This window comes from Argiope bruennichi, chromosome 10 (assembly GCF_947563725.1).
Source record: "Argiope bruennichi chromosome 10, qqArgBrue1.1, whole genome shotgun sequence".
Lineage (NCBI taxonomy): Eukaryota > Metazoa > Arthropoda > Arachnida > Araneae > Araneidae > Argiope > Argiope bruennichi.
This window is the reverse complement of record NC_079160.1, coordinates 37730695-37754648: the sequence shown is the minus strand read 5'-3', so window position 1 is coordinate 37754648 and position 23954 is coordinate 37730695. Positions and strand designations below refer to the sequence as shown.

Here is a 23954-nt window from a genome sequence, read left to right as displayed (position 1 = left end):
GTTTCAACTGGCAGAAAAAAAAGAAAGAAACCGCAACAAGTAAAATTAAAAACTGGCGGCAAAAACAGAAAAAAGAGGGGGAAAAAAGAAATCAGTGAGAACAACTTTGCTTATGTTGGGCCTCTCCTGATAAAATTCCTAAAAGTCTTTCTAAATATACCAGATTCTTGCATCCGATAAACGATAAGAAATTCCTAGCATTCTTCGTTTTCAACACCTATGGGCCCTAATCAATTTTAAATTCTTCAGCATAAGGCTATTTATATGCAATGCTTACGAATAGATTGGAAATAATTCTATAAAGGAGTGGCTTGCTATTTTAAGTACAATGGATTTAAATTAGCTGTAAATCAGTAATGGATTTAAGTCAATTTATAATAACGTCATGGCAGGATGGAATATCTGATATATGACTTTCATGTTATTCAGGGTAAGATGGTTAGGGTCTAAGGATGCGGAAGAACAAAAAGACGAAGAAAAGACAAAATATTCCAAAAACTAATTATTGAGCAAATAAGAATAATTACTGTATATAGAAAAATTAAATACCGTGCTCTAAAATAGGTAAATAAATAAAAGTAATCAAAAAGGTACAATACCAAATACCGTAGTATTAATTATTTATATTCTTTCATACATTTCAAGGATAATGTAATTACAATTATTACTGCAAGAAGCAGAAGAATAATTGACTGGGTAAGCAGGATAGCAGATACTTAAATATATGAATATTACTGTAAGGAGGAGAAGGATAATTGACTGGGTAAGCAGGATAGCAGATACTTAAATATATGATTACTGTAAGGAGAAGGATAATTGACTGGGTAAGCAGGATAGCAGATATTTAAATATATGAATATTACTGCAAGGAGGAGAAGGATAATTGACTGGGTAAGCAGAATAGCAGATACTTAAATATATGGATATTACTGTAAGGAGGAGAAAGATAATTGACTGAGTAAGCAGGATAGCAGATACTTAAATATATGAATATTACTGTAAGAAGAAGGATAATTGAGTGAGTAAGCAGGATAGCAGATACTTAAATATATGAATATTACTGCAAGGAGGAGAAGGATAATTGACTGGGTAAGCAGGATAGCAGATACTTAAATATATGAACCAGCATTTTGATGAATTGCAAAAATAGGCAATGTATTTATTAATCCTTAAATCGGTTTGGACGTACGTCGTGTGCACCTATTTATCCATTTTTATACAATAATTAAATAATTTATTAATATTAAAATTTAACACAAAAATATCTCCAGCTCTTATATGGATTCTCATTTGTATCTATGGAATACTTTAAATCCAAAGTGGCAAAACATTCCAAAAATAGCTGACATGCATTAATTAAATAAAATAGAAATTAAACCAATTAAGGGATAAAACCTATTGGATATAGATATTATAGAAACGGCACACTTATGACACACACGCTAAATAAAATTGATAGCCATTTGTGTAAATTTTCTAAGATCTAAATAATTCTAAAAAATTTAAACGTACGAAGAATGAGAAGCATGATAACATAGCTAATAAATATGAATGTTTATTCATTATATCATTTCACATCATCACAATTAAAACGAATGCTGAAAGATTTAAGTGCATGTGAACTTGTTAAGAAATCTTTTTCAATTTTTTTCTAATTCTTGCTCTGTGACACAAATACTATCGAACGATTACAGCAATCGCGTTATCTTAAAATAGAGATGACTCGGATTTAAGGATCAAATCATTCGATATGTTTCACGCTCTTACAAATATGTTCACGTTTTTGTTCTTTCGAATCACGTAATCAGGGTGTCGGAAAACGAGTGAGTTCATCGGATCAACACGTGAGAAAAGAGATTAGATGCCGGCAGCGAGTTTTCGAATCGAATGAAAATATTATATATATATGTACTCAAGTTTTTCGTCATCATTTCCTTTCATTACTAAAGTTAACTGTCTGTTTAATCTATTTCAAATTGCACGCTGTCTTCTGCAGTTATGTAATTTGCAAGAATCTTTCTTCCTTAACTTTCAACAAAGGAAGAAAATCATGCAATTAAATATTAGATGACACAAATAAAATGGTTTAATTGCACCAATGAATGTAACGTTGAAAATTATATATACCCACATAAGTCAGTTTTAAAATTTGAAGTGAACACTGAATCTTTTCATTTAATTTTTCGATACTGTTTGTAGAAAATATTTTAATTCCTTTTGCAGTTCGTCTTGATTTTATCTCCCCATAAGCAGTCAATGTGCTGATCGCCTTAATTCACTTTTACATTTTGTTTTTATCTTTATTATAGATTTATGATTTATTTGCATAGCATGGCTTAAATTTCAGCATTCGCATCGTCTGTGCTTTAAATCCTCCCTTCTTTTTATTCATACATTTAAGCAGTTTTCTTCGTTATTCCATTTTTTCCGCTTTTTAATCAAATTTTATTGTGTAGCAGTTGCATTACTCTTATCTTCTCTTTTGGATATTAGATGGCGATGCCTGATTAGGCCATTCCATAGTGCATTGCGATTTTAATGAGAATGAGATGTGATGCTGGACTGTGAAGCCGCGCGCGTGAATGTCTTGTCTTTGTGTTTGTTTAGTGTGTGAATGTGATTATTAAAAGAAATGTTCCTAAAAACATTCGTCCTGTTGCTTCCTGCATGGATCATAATAATCTACATACCGCCACATTGGCGTCGAAAGTGGGACGAATTTGTGAGGAAACGAATGTGAAGTCGTCCCGACCATCACAAGAAAAGTTTCCCGCCACCACATTGGCACCCAACGTAAAAGAATTTCTGATGAAATGAAAATGAAGTCGTCCAGACGATCACAAGAAAATTTTCCCGCCACCATAATTGTTTATTATACTTTTGCGATCTGTTTGTATATATTTATAGAGATTTTATGGGAAAACACTGCACGGCAATTCAACCGTTATCAATAAAAAGACTTTTTGTTAATTTTAAAATGATGCAAAAATCAATATTGTGCAATGATATTTTTTAGAAATTATAGCAAGGAAACGATTAAAACTCGCTTAATTTTTTTTTAACAAATCAAAGTTCAAAAAACGCCCCAAGGTGCATACTTTATTTTCAAGTATATTTATGCCAGATGTGGTATGTATGTCAAACCATCTATCCTGTAGAGAGCCAACACATACACACAAAGCAAATATTTTCCATAATTATTTGTAGAAATTATAAAAAAGCTGCAACAATCTCCTCCTATTGTCTTGGAATTATAATAGTGTTTGTAACGAAGGTCGAAAAGTAAAAAAATTAGTAAATTGTAAAATATTGGTTGATATAAAAATATCTATACTTTCAATGACTTGTGACAGTTATATATTTGGAAACTGATTGTACAAAGAAACAGTTCAATTTATCGATACCAGTTTATCTTTTTGATGGATGGTGCGACAATTCACCTGTGGAGGAAAAATTGAATAAAATAAATAGATTGAATCAGTTAAACTGATAAAACGAATTTCTAGAATGTCTGTCAATAAGTGACATGTTGGAAAAATGTAGGGAGTTGACTATTTAACTTATGTCTCAATAATCGAAACTTTTCAGTAATCTTCAGTTTTAATCGAACTTCTTAAGAACTTCGGTTAAAAGTGTATTGCACAAAATAAGGCCATAACTCTATTAAGAATTTTTTTTCCTTTCTAAAAATTTCCGGTTTGGTTCAGAACTAACTGAAAAGAATAACAGAATTTGAATTTTAATAACAAAGATTTGTTGTTTCCTTTTATTTCAAAACCAGAATGTTGCTTTCTGGAGTAGTTTAAAAATGAAAAGTAAAAAGAATGAAAAAAATTCAAAACGTATGCTTTCAGCTCTTTTTATCTAATTTGGCAATTAAATATTTTCCCTTAAAAAAAAAAAAAAAAAAAAAAAAAAAAAAAAAAAAAAAAGTTCATTTCAAATGATATAGGAAAAATTTCAACTGAAATATTTTTGGGATATAAAGCTTAACAAATATTAGGCTTAATATTCCTATTTTAGAATTGATAAATCTATCAAACAATTGTTAGGTCAATTTACAAAATAGACTATCTATACTTTACCGAAAAATATTGAACTGCGTTTATTTATAGTATACGTGTGGACATCCTGGAGTTCTTAAGCCGTCTATAAATACATTGCGAATGCAGCAGATCTATTTTTTAAAGATGGGAAATGTGCGGATGCTTTATACTGGCAAACGATTTTTTTTCCCCTTTCCAAAATATTCCGGATGATGGAAAGTGAACAAAAGTAAATAAAAGCTTACGCCATTCGAAAAAGCACACTACAGCATATTAATATTATCGTAACTCTGTGATGATAAATAACTCTGTCAATAGATTTCAGTACCTAAATGGATCGCATTATAAACTTTTATTTACAGTAGATTTAACGTACATTAAGAGCAGAAACATAAAGCGTTGTTATAAAATGAAAATCTTTAGATCAAAAGAGACAAAAGAATCTTTTAAGTAGATAGCAAACAGTAATCTCTACTGATAATAAAGGATAATGTGTAGGTATGTTTCCTTGGCGCTCAACACGACAGACCTCAGATCTAGAGCTAAAGCTACCAAAATTTGGCACAGATATACTTTTGGAAGGTGAGAATTAGCATCTCGGAAATATTTTGTTGAAATCTTAATTAAAAATTAAGCGAGATTTTGCTGTTTTTTCAGCGATAATTTCCGAAAACAATATTGCGCGAAACTTATCTGTATGGCTTTTCAAAATTTAAAAAAAATAGTCTTTTTTTGATCATATCAATTCTGAATTTTTAAAATTAAAAAAAAGTTTTTTTTGCATTAATTTTAACAATAATTATTACTATAGATTTCATTATTATAATGCAATTTAAATTATTTTTCATTGTTCCATCAAAGATTTAAAAGTGTTATTTTATTTCATTGCTGAAAGCTAAGGAAAAAAGATTTTATTAATTATCTGCACAATGTACATAAGAAATAAGAAAGTGAAATTATCCAGAACACTTAAGATTTTAAAGATGTAACTTTGACCCCAATAGAAAGATTCATGGTCGCAATAAATAAAACAGGCATAAAGATTAAAATTTAAAATAACACGGTTGTCTGTTGTTCTGATGTCTGTCAAAATTTGATGCCTAAAAATACTTTGTTGCCAAAACGATGAATATGAAGTTATGCATAAGAAATGCAATTGAAATTAAACACAACCAATATTTCTAGCGAACCAGTTGATCGCCAAAGATGGCTAACTACTAATAACACAACCAATCAGCTATGTTTAATATGACATAACAGTGTTGAAACTAAAAGATGTAATGTGAATTATATTATTCTAACGAACAAAAATACAAATAAAATGATGAAATAACTTAGAAATTCCACAATTTATAATAAATATTTTTTCCATCTGTTCCACAGATATACATTCAGAGATAGATATACCAGTTTTTATACTTTATCTCGGTTTAAAATTCCAGCTTTCCGCTCCCCCCCCCTCAAAAGTATAGTAAATAGAGGTTCAGAAAGACAATTACTTATATTTGATAATTATTTATTAATTAAATATAATTAATAGATAATCTAATTATGTAATAATTTTATTCGCTCTATAAATTTCACGCTCAAAAAACTTCGAAATTCAGGTTACATTTTAGCAGCATTTTTCAATGAGATTTTACTTAATAAGAAAATATTTCGATAATTTAAAACTTTTAATTTATTTATTATTAATTTGATTCCTTTAAATAGAATTGAAGAAATAAAATTTAATTTAGATAAAAAGATAAAACCGCAAAGTAATCTAAATCACACAACGATTCACCTTATAATCATCCAAAACTAACAATAAAGATTAATAAAAAAAAAAAAATCAACCCATATCTTCAGGACAAAAAGCTGTTCTCATTAGAATTAAAAACTTGAATTTAAAACTATCTCCAAACACAAACATTTAAAAAATTCATCAATGTAGCTTCTTCAATCACATAAAATGGAGACCAAGTGATACTCTTTTTTGCTTTCCATTTTTCTCTATCTTTGGATCATTTTCTGTATAGACGTTTTTTAAAGTAAAATTTCCTGACAATGGCAACGGATGTACAGATGAGGAGTTCCGGTTGATACTTGGAATCTTGCCTCCCAACACAATTACCTTGAATTTAGATTACAATCGTAAAAGGTTATTTGCCTTGTTAAAAATAGCATTTTGCATTCAATTCATAGCTCTTCTTCTTCATAAGGGACATTTTTTAAATTTCTGTGAAAAAGTCTCTAGAAATACAATGAATACCCTCCGAGAATTTTGAAATTTTGAAATTCCAAGTTTTCTAGTGCTTATGCACTTTTTTCACATATCTTCTCAATTATATAAATGTCTCTTAATTTAAAAAAAAATTTATTTAACAAAATTTATAGGGAAAAAAAACAGAACTGTATTTCTTCTTATTATGGATTTAATAATGCAATTAAGAATCAGCCATCACTTTTGGATTTCTGGTTTACTACTTTAAACTGTACTTTGAGTAGTTCGCTATGCCAACTTCAAAACTGAATTACAGATCATATACAATACAAGGATTATTTTTGAGAAAAACTAGAATTCTAGAATTTAAAGCATTTATTTGATACATGAAATCAATTACCTATATCATATAACTGATCTTTCAATAAATGTTTTCCCTATTTTACTACCAACTGGAATCCTTTATATAAATTCGAAATTTAAATTGATTGTAAATTGATATTTGAGTTATGAAAGTAATAAATAATGAAGCTCGTTAGAAAAAGCTAGCTCATCAGAAAAAAGTGAAAAATCGATTAGAAAAATTCGTTTTTATAAACATGAAACAATTTAAATGTAAGCTTATAAAAAAATACATTCAATGGAATACATAGTTTAAAGTACAGAAAACTTTTATTTGCATTTAATACTTTTAATAGAAATGTAAAAGCTCGCAAACTTTAAAAATATTTGCAAACAACGTAGTGTATTTCATTCTCCTCCCTTAAAATGCTGATTTTTATCCGATTTTATATTTACTTATTTCAGACCTTTCCCCTTTGTTTTTTGAATAAAGGTAATCCTTTGCATTATGGGATTTCCGTCTTATACTACATCTCTTTCCTAAAATAGTCTCTCTATGCTTGTCCCCCCAAAAAAAAAATTATTTATGTTCCCTAATTTTCACAGTCGTCAAAAATGCTAACAGTTCATATTTGAAGGATAGATTGCAAAACAAATGAGCCTTCAGATACGAGGGTCTATCTACCTTCACCTGATCCAAATTCTGCAACCAGACATCTTTTCCCCTTTGTTTTTTAAATAAAGGTAATCCTTTGCATTATGGGATTTCTGTCTTATACTACATCTCTTTCCTAAAATAGTCTCTCTATGTTCGTCCCCCTCCCCCCAAAAATATTTATGTTCCCTAATTATCACAGTTGTCAAAAATGCTAACAATTCATATTTGAAGGATAGATTGCAAAACAAATGAACCTTCAGATACGAGGGTCTATCTACCTTCACCTGATCCAAATTCTACAACCACTTCCGTTGCAAAGCCTGCAATAACTCCAACGCCCTGACTAATTGCAAAGTAAACTTTTTCCCTGAACAGCTGTTATGAGCACGCGCCCATCTTGACATAACTCTTGACTGACGGAAAATTAAGATGCCGCAACCCTCGAGACACTGACAATTACTCATTTTGAAATTCGGGACACGTTCTCGAAAGAATCACACCATTCATTTCACTCCTTCCCTCACCTGACCCACATTTGAAAGTGAGTGTTAAACGAACGGACAACTAATGGAATTATTAACTAATGACAGACACCTGCTTGATTGCATTGGTTCTGCAGCGGGACACAGTTCGCCAAAACACGATTTCGATCAGCAAATATGATTTTTCACACGGTTTTCCATCGCATGCATATATACGCGTACAGATAGGTCAGATGGTTAAATATGATAGTCACGATAGTGATTTTAAAACGATCTGATTATGTTTGCAGTACAGGAAATCAATTATTTGCTAAATATAATCATTTTCTTTAAAAGAACATTGATAGCTAATTTTGAATAGGTTTGTTCTAGCAAAAATGTGTATTAACTGGTTTCAAACTGTCTCACATAATTTCAACAGGAAATTGTAAAATGTTCAGTTCCGAAAAGAATGTTTGATATTGCTTTCAATTAGTGAAATAAGTTGAAGTTGATATTTTAAATAAGTCAGTTTAGTAGTTTCTTTTAGAATTACATATTTCTCACACACACACAAAATCACAGGGTGTTTAGATATCAAAAGGATATGAAAATAAATTTTTGAAATATAGATTCAGATATATCGAATTCATGATTGTCTCTACTTCTTATAAAGATGAATGTAAGTGTATGTATTGGCGCTCTACAGAGAAGACCATTAAATTTAGAAGTACCAAATTTGGCACAAATGTACACTCTGGAAAAAGGAAATGGCTATCTCGGAGCTATTTTTTAAAAGTTTAATTAATTAAAAATTTAGTAAAATATTGGCATCTATTCACTATAAAAAATATAATTGCACAAAAATAATTTTCAGAGTTTTTTTTTTTAAATTTAAATTATTTTTTAATGCTACCAATTTAACTATCGAACAAATTTTTTCTGGATATTTGCACTTACTATTATTATTTTGCCTAATTTCCAATGCTGAAGTGAACTTCGACCTGTTTGCATTGTTCTGACAAATATTTAATCGCGTGATTTTCACCCAAAGTTGAAAGATAAGAAGAAGAGTTTAATATCTATGCAGTTTACAAGACTAATATAAAAGTGAAGTTTTAGTATCGCGAAAGGCAGACCATTTTTTAAATAATATTATGATGTCATGGAAATTTAGTTAAGTGTAACATATTTAATTGGAAGTAAACACAACTAATATTCCAATAAATTATCTGATCGCCAAAAGCGGCTAATTTTTGAAAACTCAGAACGAAGTTGTGCATTTCACAAGTAAATATAAAACAATAGATACATTAAACCTACGCTCTCCGATGTCTCCTTTTAGGCACCCTTTAAGATGGTTCACCATTTTGATGTTTTATTTATTTTTTTTTTCAAAAAATACCTTTAGAATGGTAAGATGAAACAGATTAATTTGAACAGATTAATTTGAATTCAACTTAAAACAATTATATATTTTTATTTTCGAGGCAATAAACAAGTCCTTGTGTTAGGTGAACAATTATGCATCGAATTATATTTCGGAGTGAAAAGGTTAATTATTCTCTGGACTTGCTGTAAGTTCTAAAAAATGACAATATTTTAATTTTAATAAGAAATAACAGATTTAACATTGGGGAAAAGTTCGCGTAGCTCAATGGAACTGATAACCGATTGAACCCTTAATCCCCCGCCCCCCTATTTTCTATCATGCAATTGGATAGTACTTTCATTTCGTAAAGATCCTGACCAACCTAATGGTTCATCTACGAATCTATAAAATATTTGAAGTGTTTATTTTTGCATCTCGCATTGTATCATTGAATGGTTTAACCCTTTAAAGGGCCATTTTTTTCTAGTCATATGTTAAAATATTTTTAGGCTTGAAATTAAAATAAGGAAAGATTTATTTAATTTATTAGATAAATTTAATTTGATTAATTAATAATTAAGTAACAAATCAAGACACATCATTTTGTCTGAGATAAAGAACTGAAGCATCTAAGTTTCTGACTGTCAGAACTTAGTGAGTCACAAATTTGATTGTCAGAACTTATGCCAACATAATTTCATAGAAAGATTGATAAATTTGGTGGGAAGCATACTTCCAACGGCCCTAGAAAGGGTTAATTTTAGCTTATAAATTAGCTAAATACATAAAGAAACGAGAATTCGATACTCACATGACGCACCTAACCTCTTAACTGTTTTCTTTTCGATACTATCTAATAAGATGACACCTTCTATTTTGGGAATATTTTCTTATATTGATTCAAATGGAAATCCATTGAATACTTGAATTATCTATGTATTCGAAGTAATTTGCTTACAACTATCAGAATTCGATAAATCGATGTACGTATGGCACTCGGGCAAAACAGTTAAGCGGTTAAGACAATGAACGTAACTTACGATAGATATACTGTGAAAGATTCGATTAACAAAAAGAAGTACGTGAACGAGGACTGTTCTAGATTTCTAGTCCTGGAAATGTGTCCTTGTCAGGGGAGATATGTTTCTAAAATTAGATTACTTCGATGCTACATAATTTTTATTCAAAATTATCTTTATCACCAGGGCACAAATGAAAATAGAAAGAGATTGCCATTTAAAGTACTTATATTAACTGTTTGATTTCAAGATTATTTTCCGCCTTTATTATTATTTTTTAAAAATTATTATAATAAACATTCTATAAAAGTTTGAAAGAAATTTATATAACTGTTTTAATTAATTCGGATTAGATTTACAAGGTTGGATAACATTTTTATGTCTCACTTTCTGCCTGATGACTCAAAATTTATAAAGAAGTGTTTATATATATATATATATATATATATATATATGGCACAAAAAAAAATAGCCCTAAGTACATTATTCTTCCACTAATTTTATTTGAAAACATTTTTTTTTTTTCCTTCATGCTCATATATCAATTCAACGATACGAACATTAGTTAAAAAATTTTGTTGCATAACTATGAAAGCTATATGCATCTTTATAGTGATGATTTTTTAAAAATATATTTCAAGACGTAATTCTCTTTGTTAGATTAAACCAATTACTAGATTGCCAAATAGAATACATTTTGATTGCATAGATTGCAGCACACACTATCTTTTAATTACATTTTTACATTGTAAATATTGAGTAATTACATTTACACAATACTTTAATCACATTTAATTAATTATTTTTCACAATTTTTTTAATTACCTGAATTTGACAGTATTGAAACAATAAAGTAAACACAATGAAACATACAAAAATTTGAGAAAACTTTTAATCTTTAAATTTAAATAAGCCATCTCTGTTCAAACGATATAAAATTGCTTTATGTCAAGAATCATTATCTAGATTTCATTAAAATTTAATATTAAGATATGTAGAAATTAATAATACTATAAATTTAAAGGTGTCTAATATTAACAAGGATGTACATTTTGTAAGAATGAGTAAGAAATCAAGTAAATAAGTGAGAAAAGCTGATGAAACATTGTAATGAATAAAAAATATATAACCATTTAAAATTTCCATTAAATGTTTTAGGAATGAAGAATTTTTATTCATAATTAAAATATATAAATAGGGTACTGTTGATACTCAGTCTTAATGTACCACCTACATGCTAATACTGATATAAACAGTAACATATTTTATTTCCTGAGCTAGGTGAGTATTAATAATCGCACGTACGCCGGGATTAGTAGTTCTAATACTGATAATTGGGATTTATTTCTTCGGAAGAGGTACCGATACCGATGTGCCGGTATTTTGGTTTTGACAGTGACTGACGGAAGGGTCAGAAGAGGAAAGAAAATATTTGCTGATATAACTAGTATAGAAGTAGGTCGGAATTTTTCAGTGGTATGTGCACCGTTACATGAAGCTGGGGATGAAATATACATAGTTAAAAAAATATCACGCATATTTAGGGCATCACCGAAACAGAACAGCGAAGACTATATCGATAAATACTTTGTTTCAGATTGATATAGCAACACGACAAAAACAAATAAGGTCGAGGAGTTTATCAATCAAGTCTAAAAACTGATACCAAGTACCTAATACTCTTAGAATGTATGGATTTAGTATACCTAATGCCTTTTCATACACAATATAAAATTGCAGATTAATCATCCAATATCACAACTGTAAAGTTTTAATAATATATTTCTTATTCTAAAAAGTTCGTTATATGCTTAAGGAAACTAATGTGAACAAATAAGGAAGTGAAATTCAACGGATTAAGCAGTCTCACAGCTTTGTTCATCAAATATCGATAGATTTTCGCTTTACAGAAACTACGTCATTCACCCACACACGAAACAAATTACATTGTAATGAGGAGTTCAAATTCTTCTCAAAGTATGGAACAAGAGCACAGAAATAAACGATGCTTGGGAAATGCTCACTGACCTAAAGCGGAGAAATAACCTTGAAGTAACGGTTTAATACTTCCTGGCGAGCAACTTTTACTGTTCTTTTAATGGAGACATTTTAACACATTTAGCTGCGTTATTCAAGCTCTAAAGGGAGATGGATACTGATACTGACATACAATGACAACAGATCAGACAATATAAAATTAAACATTTAAAAACGTGCTTTCCAAAAAATACGCACGCATTCAAATAATATAAATTTGTTAGCATATGTGTTTGATAAACAAATTAGTATTTAATCTAGAACATTCAAATTCTTTGTATCGCTTCCCAGCATTCAATCATAGACCTTAGAAAAAGGATTAGAAATATTTTAGGATCTTTTATTTTCAAACTAACTGACAGTCCTTCAAATTCGTGAAAACGACAATCTGTACCATTTGTACCCTATAAAAACCGTATCTTTCCATTCAATATAATAATTTTAAAATTAACTGTATTTATTTGTGGCAAATACAATTTCTGGTATTGTTAATACAAATAATAAAAAATAATAATATATGAAATAAATAAAAACGCCATGTAGGGAAAGAAAACTACAAAATATATGACAAATAAGCATTATTTCTCACAACATGGATTTGCTATAAAGTTTAAGTATATATATATATATATAATGTGTGTGTGTGTTAGTATCATGATAATTTAATAATTATTTGAAAATTATACATTTGCAATTGCTTTTAAGGATGCAAATTTTTTTCTCAAAAACTAAATTATATGAATTAAAAAAAAAAAGGATCCTAATTTGTTTCCATAATTTACGAATTTTCAAAGTGTCTGAAAAGTTATGTTACATTAAGAAACAAAACATTTCTTTGTTATTAAAACCTATAACAGCGATTCATAAAGTATTTTCTATTGTATTGTTTTGGGAAAATACAGATGGAACAAGGAACCTATAATCTGAACAGTTTCTTGGTCGTAGAAAATGTAAACAAGAAAGACTTAAAAAAAACCCTCATTAATTAAGTAAAACTCACAACGCCAAAGCATGACACAAGAACAAAAATATTTGTTTATCTGTACCACAAATGGTAAAAGAAAAAAGAAATATCCTTGCTTGCCCGATTTAAACAACAGATCAGCAAAAAGTCAAAAGTAATGATGCATTATTTGATATCAAGGATGGATGCTTAGTGGCGTGATTGTCGTATGATAGCATACGATACATAGATAAGAAAACGGTCTACGAAAAGAGAAGGGAAGCTTAAATTACTGCTAAGTATTATTTTTTAAACTTTTAATACCTGCATTCTTTTCTTTGATTTAATGAAATTCTGCTCCTACATTTATGCATGACAAATTTATCTCGGTTGCAAATAAAATACTACTAGAAAACAAGAAATAGAAATATGAGGTATCATTAAATGATAAATTAAAATAACGTAAATGATAATTAAATTAAATGCAACTGTTTGCCACGATAATAAATGTTTAAGTAACTGTCTTAAGTATTTTCGCTAATTCATGATAAAGAATCCCAGTGAAGTGTCAGGGATTCGCCACATCAAACGTTGGTCACCATGACCTAACATGAAGTCATGGTGACCAAGTGTAAAGAGTTTCTATATCTAAAAAATAAATTTAACTACGGTGAATAATGATTACGAACAAAAAAATAAGATAATTATGAAATGCTAGTCGAACAAATGAATTTTTAGAAGGTTTTCCAGAGATAATTTTTGCCTGTGAGATACAAAAAAGTTGACATTCACGCACCCCCCCCACACACACTTGATGAATAAATGAATTCCATAAATGTTTTTTTTTTTTTTTTCCTGGTATAAACACTTCCCTGAGATATTGAGCCGAAGAAATGACCTAAAGAATTTTATTTAACACCAAAACAACTTTGCATCAAAATTATTTTAAAATGTTAATTTTTTTAAAAAGAATTATGGTACACCAATGAATCCGAAAAGAAAAGAGCGATACAAAAGTTATATTAATAATATATTCATACACTTAATAATTCATGATTGTGTAAATCAAAAATCTACATTTATAACCGAAATAATAATAATAAAAAAAAAATTAAACCAATAATTAAAAAATAAACCGAAATAAGAATTTGATAATTTTTCAAATTTTGCGACAAATGCACGTGCATACTATGAAATGCGTTTTTAATGCTGAGAAGGCGCGAACTATACACAATTCAGTAGTCAAACTCGAAGTCCGGTGAACTGAAGTGAATGCGTGGCCCCAAATTCTTTCGCCCATTTTTTTTTAAAAGTTCGAAATCAAAGCAAATGCTTATTTATTATGTGTATGTTCATTTTACGTTAATATGATAAATTTCATTTTTTTTTTAAATTCGAAATAAAGCAAATGCTTATTTATTATGTGTATGTTCATTTTGCGTTAATATGATAAATTTCATTTTTTTTTTAAGTCCGAAATCAAAGCAAATGCTTATTTATTATGTGTATGTTCATTTTACTTTAATATGATAAATTTCAATTATTTCAAATGAATAAATAAATAAATCTGATTTCTCTAAAATATTGAAGACATAAATAAGGTGATGTAAAAAATTTAATTAATTTTAAATTTCCTGTATCAAATATAAATTACTACAGGTAAGACTTAAAAATACCTCAATCCAATAATAATTAAAATTATCGATAATTAAAAAATCTTACATATCAAGAAGGGCGGATTCATGTTAGGTGCTCAAATTCAAAAATAAATCACATAATTTCAAAAAATTTTATTCAATTTTGAAAAAAAAATGTGATCTTAACTGAATTTAATATAAAAAAAGAATTTCATATATTAAGAAGCACAGCACTTCTATTAAGTACAGCTGCACTTGGTTTTTAATTAACGATAGAGGAAATAACGATCATATTGATAAAAGTTCAGGAATTCTTTTCAAGATCTAGACTTGATATACAAAAAATGTGTCATATCTAGTTTTTATCATGGAAAAGATGTAACCCCATTTCTCGTCTCTTAAATAGATTTTAATTAAGTTAAAATGAATATATGTTTTCATTAGAAATAATTTTTTCACAATAAAAAAAAAAGTGTGGAAGGGTGGAAAGGGAAGGAAAATAGATTTTATACTTGTTTCTAGAGAGACGAAGGTCATTCAAAAGCTATATAATTATTACTAAAAGGAAATAATATAGCAATCACTGTACCATAACTTATTAAGGTGGTGTTAATGGATACAGGATTTGTTTTTTAAAGAGACAGCGCAATATGCGCGATTATCATTTCAAGCAAGTGAGAAACGATTATAAAAATCAAATATATGGAGAAGTATATTAATTTAAGAAGACGAATCAAAATTTCCAGTATTAAAAAAAAAATTTTAAGTATTTTTGAAAAAAAATTTGGTATTTATTATATGTTAATACACAAATATAATTACTTAGAAAATTAAAAATAAACATTTTGATTTGTTTCTTTCGTCGAAATTACAGTTCGCTTAAAAAATTGATTTCGAAAAATTACCTACGAATTTTTCAAATAGTTTGCTTTGAATTATATTTGTAGTTTTCAATAAAATACATTATACCAAATTGCTTATGAATTCGAAGACTCACCTAATATTAAAGTTCATAAAGCATTTTTGCATGGATAATGAAAAATGAGAAAATTTGGCAGAGCCTTATTAAAAATAAATAAATAAAAAACTTAAGCCACTGATATTGCTTTGTATGCAATATTACTAAAGCACTATTGCATACAAAGTTTCAGCACTACATAAGTAATGATTTTTTTTTCTCGCTCTCAACACATATATAATGATTTTTCTTGCTCTCAGCACATATGATTAATGATTGAAAGCTTCATTTAAACTGAAAAAAAAAAGAATCATGCATTTTAAACATAATGATTACGATAAACCAAATACGAAGGGGGAAGGGAAATCCCTTCTAATTTTTATTTGCGCAGTATTTATTTCATTAATTATCGTACATAAAAGTGTAAATAAAAATTTATTAACACTTTTAATGAAATATTCAAGGTACAAATTTAAAATTTGAGCACAATGGGTAGAAGAGTAAGAACAATGAAATTAGCTAATAAAATAAAAAATCGGCACTGTAACCATTTTTGCCCTCTTAATGAAGAATCAAGTGAAATTTCTTCGCACTTGATGCTTCATACAAAGATAAAGGGACATTTTCTAAGGTTTCAAACTTAACCCCTTAATCATCATGTCCGAACGTCATACGGGCATTGAATTATCGCTTCTCAAATTTATAAGCTGAAATTAAATCATTGAAAGATATAATTCCATGCAAAAAATTATACGCAATAAACAAACACAAAAAGTATTCTATGGATTCTCAAAGTAAAATTCCACTTTCCTGAAACAGAAAGTCCATCTTATTGGATGGTAAAAAGTACAAACCTGTTAAGAGGTTAATATATAGATCGACTACACGAAGATGCAAAAATAAATATTTTGGGGCGGGGAGTGAAAGAAGTTCGTTAAAAATCTAGTAAGAAAGTGCCCGAATTCCATTGTCAGCTACTTTACACAGTTTCATGAGATTCATTGTGAAAGACAAATTGAGTTGATTTTCTACAGCCTTACCTTATTCTCTTTCTATACAACTGAGGAGACTAAAGATTGAAAATAAAGTTAACTGTTTGGAAATCTCTCATGTTTGCGCTCTACAAGACATTTTGAACAAGAGCTGCTAAATTTGGCATATATATACTTTGAAAGGTAGAAATGTGCATTTTGAAGCAATTCTTTTTTTTTTTTGAAATATTAAGTAGAATTTGATATAATTAAAAATAAATCGGAATTTTAGCGTTTTTTCAGCATAGCTTCCGAAAACATTATTACGCAAAACCATCTTTACAATCTAAAATAATAATAATAATATTTTTAAAAAGTCTTCTTTACGATAAAATAATCGCAGTGCAAATCTTTCCAGAAATTTAAAATTTGTAAAAAAAAAAAGAAAAAAGCACAATGTTTAGCATTAGTTCAAAATTTAAACCATTTTCATTGTGCCGTCAAATATTTAATAAATAGCGTGATTTTTTTTCCATTATTAAAAGATAATAAAGAATTCTCGTCTGAATATATGTGTAGAATGCACGAGGAATGACATTATCGTGAAAGACAACATGCAATTTGAAATAGATTAATGAGGCAAATATGTTTATAATAGTATTATGTTCTTTATGAGAATATCCATTAAGAAGGCTGATTTGCACAATAAATTGTACAGATGTAAAGTTATTATATGCTTATCACAATTTGAAGCTGTTTTGTTGGGAGAATCTTGTAAATCTAGTTATATATAAGAGATTTAATTAAAATTAAATAAAACTAATGTTCCTGGAGCATGGGCTGGTCGCTAAAGGTGGTAAGTTTAAAATATAAAGTAGCATTTTCAGATCTTTGGAGAAACCGCTAAGCAAATAAGAAGTGATAAATGATTTAACACAAATTCAGACAAGGTTGGAAAACACTAAATGAAATATTTTATTATTATTATTAATTGCCATTTTTTTTTTATTTTGAAACTATTTTTCTTCCTTTTTGGTCTTTTATGATTTTTTTTAAGTTTTAAAGGCTTTTAAGTGAAAGCAACAAAAGAGATCCGTAATGCACAATTATAATTATTGTTCCTACAATGAAAATGCTCGGAAGAGCAATATCCTCCAAGTTGCTATCAGTTTTGCATAGAAATCTTTCTAGGAATTGGCAAGTGTCAACAAATAGAGGACAGAGTTCCCTAGCTGAAAGTATCTAGCAACTTCTCAAAACAATTATCATAAATATAATTTGCCAAAAACGCAATGCTGGGATTCATATCAACTTATTTCTAATTGTTATCAGGAAAACATTTTAAAAATCCGTAAAATTTTTTTGGGAATATTTATTGTAATAGCAAACGTAAATGAGATGGCACAAAAAAACATGATTTTATATCCACCTTTTTATTTTTATAGCCGGCAGAAATATTTCTCATAAATAAGTGACACGAGAAGTATCAGATTTTAAAGCATCTTTGATCAACAATTATATGATTACGTAAAAGCAAATTATAAACATTAAGTGGATCTATGCCAACTCAGGAAGAAATAAGAGATTATTCAATAAGACCTATAAAAACACATTTCAATATCACTAAAATGCAATATGAGTAAAAGCAAATATTATCCAACTCATATTGTTAAGAGTCAAAGCCAGGAACAGAAACAAAATGCGTGTTTTTATACACGCTTGCATGCTTCAAAACAATACAAGTGAAATTAATGAATACACGTTAAGTTATTCTCAAATAGAGGAAATGGTGTTAAAAGAAAATAAAAAAATAAAAAGAAAGGCCATAAATTATTTACAGATGCACGTAACTGTTTTATCTTAAAATGTAAAAAACTTTTCCCACAGGCGGATATATTTTTTTAAATTTTTTTTTATAACAAACACTTGTTTTCTAAAGGATTTGTATCACGCTCTTCCTACGACTATTTTTGGATAGAAAAATCCACACTAAAGCTTCTTCACTTCTATTTCGTTCATAAAAGGCACTTATTATTGAAATAATCATAAGTACAAACACACGTCTCTATGCTGCTCATTTAACAACTTGATGAAATTGATATTTCTGTATTTTCTGGTCAATAGCTTAACATTAGAATCAATAAATTGGCAATAATAAATATTTAATTCTTTCCAGCCGCCGATCAAATAGGGCACGATAATACCAATTTCATCGACAAGAAATCTCTAATTGAGCAGAAAGGGGCAGTGTTTAATCTATTTCTCAGAGCTTAAGGGTAACATGTAAACCTTTATGACTACACTATTACCATTTCATTTCCAAATAAATAAATCACTAATAATGGTTTTGATTTTCACTTAAAAGCTTTAATGAATAAGTGGAAGAAACAACAATTGCACATCTATAAATAATAATAACCAAGACAATCGTGGAAACTTACACGGGCTCTGGTTGCCATTTTCTTGTTCGCTGACAGGCATTCCCCATTCTTAAATATTCGTATTCCAACAGACACAACAAACATACAAAAGCAAGACGGCAACGGGAGACAAAAATCGATCTGCCGACCTGACAAGCAGTGAACCTCAACCGACCGAAAAGTTCAATTGCGCAAAGCCTTTACCGATAACTTGAACTTTCAGCTGCAGTCGTGTGTATAACGCAAGTCCCGGTCGCCTCGCTGCTTAGAATATTGAGAAATATTTCACTTCTGTAGGTGACCCCGATTGAAAGGCGTTTAAATTAAAAGTGAAACCTGTTCCAGTGCATTTTCGTCAGACTCCAACGCTGGGAGTCGAGCAGATAGTTTCTTTTCAGCCGACACAACTATCTAGAAAATATAGAACACGATGAAGTAGGTTTTTATTGTTGGATGGTGCCAGGTTAAACAATTGAAAAATACCTGAGGCTTGGGCGGAATACTGGCGAGATAGGAGAGGATATGCCACAAAAAGAAATCGATGCTTTGATAAGCAGAATATTATCCTCTTCTGGATTCTGGCTATCAAAAAATCTATTCAAATGTTGTTCCTGTTAAATAGAATTCTGAAACTGAAATGCTGTAATCGATTTAAAATTTCTTAAAATAGCTTTGGGTCACTTTTATTGAATGGAAGTTAGCACAAGAATTGATTTTTATCATATCAGATAGATCACCCAGATATTACACTTGATTAAGCTGGCAAAAAAAGATAAGCAGCAGCTACGAGGAATCTTCTTTTTCTTCTTAATTATTTTAGAAACGCAACTTTAAAAACTTATTGAGAATTTTTTGACTTATTGACTGCAAGACCATTTTGAATAATTTTCATAGTTAAGATATTCTAATAATATCCTTGTGGCAGATAGTCAATGTTAACTGATACTGAGGAATCTATATAACCGGATACGACATGCATGCATAAGCGAGGTAGACCCTACTAAATCGGAATTAAATTCGTATTGCAAAATTTGAGAGGATCGGTGAAATACTAGTTGGTCACGAAAATTTTGCTCTGTTTACAAATAATAATAATAATTTGGCATATAATTATTTTGATACCAAGTAAAGACGTTTCTTAAGTTTTTTAATAAAACCATTTACATCAGTAAATTTTGTTGTGAGAATACTTGGTAGCTCGAAAAATGTCAAGGCAGTATTCCAATTCTGTAATCCTAAAACTGACACTGAGCAGTAACAGCCGCTTTGAATTCATGGAACTAAAAAATACATTGAACTTTTTCCGTTGTTGACGTCATTTTCATTACAATTGTAAAATCAATATATATTTTTTTTCCTCCATCATTAGTTCCACTATCTGTTGGTCTCAGAAAAATTTAAAAACGGACTATTCAATGACATGGAGTTTTTAATAATTTTCTTTTGTAATAAGGTGGAAAAATTTATGACTAACTTGAAAGTTTTATTTTTTTAAATAACAGTTTTTATCTTATCATATTTTTTTATGCATTGCTATGAAAATGCATCTAATATTATTTATTATCAAGCTTATATATTATAGTTTATTTTTTATTTAACAGACGGAACTTGTAATTTTTGAAAAATGAGATACTATTTAGTGAAGAATTAAGTATAAAATGAGAAAATCCCAACTTTATGAAGTCGCAACTGGTAAGATCGATTAAGATCTTGATCGGTCTTGGTATCGTTGTTAATGTAAAATGTTTTTAATTTTTGTCGTATTTATTCTACATTCTGCTTTCTGAACCTTTTATTATGCTGGAATTCTCTTTCATATTTAAAAACTCCTCTATAGGAGTCATAATCATTATATAAAATAAAAAATTAAACTGAATTTAATTTACTATATAGTTTTATGACCAAATGGGTAAATATATATATCAAAAAATAGATCTAATTGAACGAAAGGAAGAAAATGCATACGAAACACAAAACTCGTCACAGTGTCTTCTATCACATTTCTGTCATTCCATTTACATTTCTATCCATTTACATGTCCATTTACATTCTATCATTCCATTTACATGTAAAATTTAGAACGTTTACTCCGTCATTCACACTAATCTGACAACTTGAATATGTTGTTTGTAGATGAATCATATTTTCCTCTTAAAATTTTAAACCTTTTTCAGCGCATGATTTAGTATTTCTTTAAGGAGTTCCTATTCAACACCTTAATATATTTTCCCTCGTGATTTAGTTTAGTTTAGTTATATTAACGTCCCGTTTGAAGCAACACTTGGGCTATTTTAGGACGGTCCTCGTAATTTTGAACCACGGTCAGATGACGGGGACGACATTGAGCCGGCACCTCCCTCTCCACACCACACAACACCAGCGGGAGGACGTTTGGTCAGGACGGATTTAACGTGCAACTGACCCCCTTACACGACGGTTCTTTGGTGGAATCGGGTCTCGAACATTAATCCCTACGGTTACGAAGCCGAGACCTTACCACCAGGCCACCGCGGCCCTTTTCCTTGTAATATAATATTAGTTCGTTCCTACAAGTAGAAAAATAATATCATTGTAAAATTCAGTGATGACTATATGACTCTATAGTCCGAACAGTCTCTATAATTCGACAGATGTCCGGTCTCATATACGTTGGATTAGGAGAGTCTACTGCAATGTACTATCTGAAGATTACTTCTTATAGTTTATGCAGTCGCTGTCCATACAGAATCTATTCACGTCATATCGCAGTTTACGTCATCTAAAACCTATCTGCACGTTGTTTACTTAGGGATAAAGAGTCGCCACTCTCCCTATAGCAACATGTACAATGGATTTCAAATTTCATTTAACACCACCGATTGGTTATAAATCACGCGATTGGAGTCAAGAGTCGACTCAGTTTTTTTTATCGTTTGAACTTTTAATTATAGCTACATGGAAATTCGCATATCATTGTCTCTACTGAGAAACGTTTCTAAATCCTAATTTTAATTTAATAATCCGAGTTTCATAAGAGAATTTTTGCCTTTCCAAATCAATTCTGAGTACTTTAATAAAAGCAACCACCTTGAACATGAAACAAATGAATTTCTAATAAAAATATTCCACCACATAATGCCTTTTTCCAAAATGCTTAGATTTTAAAAATCGAAACATTCTGTTATCATTTCTTTCACTGAATTTTATATTATATTATAAAGACATTCACAGTAAGCCTCAGTTAGGTAAATAATCAATTTTGCCTTACACTGCAATTTCCTCATATTTTTCATCAATTTATTTCCTCGGTTCTCATATTTCTGTTAAATTCTAAAACTATTCTTTTTCAAAATTAGATTAAATATTCAGTAAACATTTATTATCAACTAGAACATATACCTCGCATTGCTCGGGGCGAAAATGTTTTCATACTTTATATTTAAAATAAGATTAACTATTTAATTTACTACCAAGAAACCTTCTGCAGGTTTCAACTTTTCCTTTCATGAAGTACTTCAAGTACGGGGACGAGAAGTCAGCAGGTAAACGAGTTCTTGCTTCCCTGTAGAGTATAGTAATGGTTGTGTTTCCTGATTACGGGGGTTATCGCCGATGACGGGTCATACTTTTATTTGAGGAATAGTTGTATATATCGCGTGTGATGGGATGGGGTCTATTATGCATCCGTCATGCCTCCTACGGGAGGGATGTACCGTGACCGGTGATGGCTTTTAGGACTTAACCACAGTTTCCACCTACTCTGTCATTCAGATTTATCTACGTGCCTATGAGCAGACCGGAGTAGTTTTCTGTGACTATGCGTCAGTCACAGATCCTGAATTCAGTATTTGGAGTGGAAAGGCCATTCAGGTACTCAAAATATCACGATAGAAAGAGGGTATACGTTTTGAAATTATGTTGCAGTATTTGGAACCAAAAAACAACATAAACATGAAATAAATACATATAGCACAATAAAAGCTATGCTTATAAAATATCAAATCAATTATTGAAGGTTAAATAGGGCAAACGCTATACACGGAAGAGTAAAAATATGCTCAGTATAAATATTTAAAGCAATGCTAATGTCTATTTATATATAAGTTTACATAACTATACAAAATTGTTTCATTTTCAGTCGAAGCATTTTAAGCGCGTTTCGTTTTCGTTTGAAGAAATGTGAGAATGTATTTTGCATTTCTTTTCTTTAGCCGATTGCGTTTGTATACAGTACATGACTTAATTACAATTTCAAAGTCGAGATCAATTAATAAATTTCACTTAGACAACTCATTACGTTTGAGTTATCGCATTTCTTTGCACAAGAACAAACTAAGAAACGGATGCCAAAAGTATTACTTCGGTGTAAAACCTGCTTACCAAATTTCACCCATCTTGCAGGTTAAGTAACAATGTAACAACTAGCATAATTCCATTTTTTAAACTCGCATATGGAGTTTTATCGAACTTTCGAGATAGAATTTTCAATGAATACGATATTTTGCATACACAAACATGCACACATACATATAGCCCAAGTATTGCACAATTATTTCAATTACAACATTTATGGGTAGTGTTAACCACACCTGAAAAGTTACACAGAGGTTAAAGCAAATTTATGAAAACAAACACAATAATTACAAGAACAAAAAGTATAAAAATTTGCACTTATAATTAACATTGTACAGATTCATTCTTTTTCCTTAGAAAATAAAAAAAAATGCGGAATATATGTATGTAAAATAGTTTTTTTTTCACTCTCAAACATATGTGATAGCTAGGGATATTATAAAATAAAATAATTCCATCCTGCATGATTCTAGCTTTAAAATATTGAGATAATGCATTTTTGTATGGTTTAAAAAATATTTGATTAAATTATAAAATCAATCATGCTTTCAA

General features: G+C 29.6%; 1 protein-coding gene across 2 annotated transcripts in view; it reads right to left on the bottom strand.

Annotated features, from left to right (window-relative positions):
- LOC129987860 (6-phosphogluconate dehydrogenase, decarboxylating-like) overlaps nucleotides 1-23954 on the bottom strand; it is a 46843-nt gene that overhangs the window by 19532 nt on the left and 3357 nt on the right. The window contains exon 1 of one of the 2 annotated variants that reach the window (XM_056095820.1): nucleotides 19092-19311. The exons of the other annotated variant lie outside the window; for it this stretch is intronic. Coding sequence (XP_055951795.1) covers nucleotides 19092-19138 — 47 coding nt within the window. The 5' untranslated portion in view covers nucleotides 19139-19311. Of the gene's footprint in view, nucleotides 1-19091; nucleotides 19312-23954 lie in introns of those variants that run through there. 2 annotated transcript variants of the gene reach the window in all.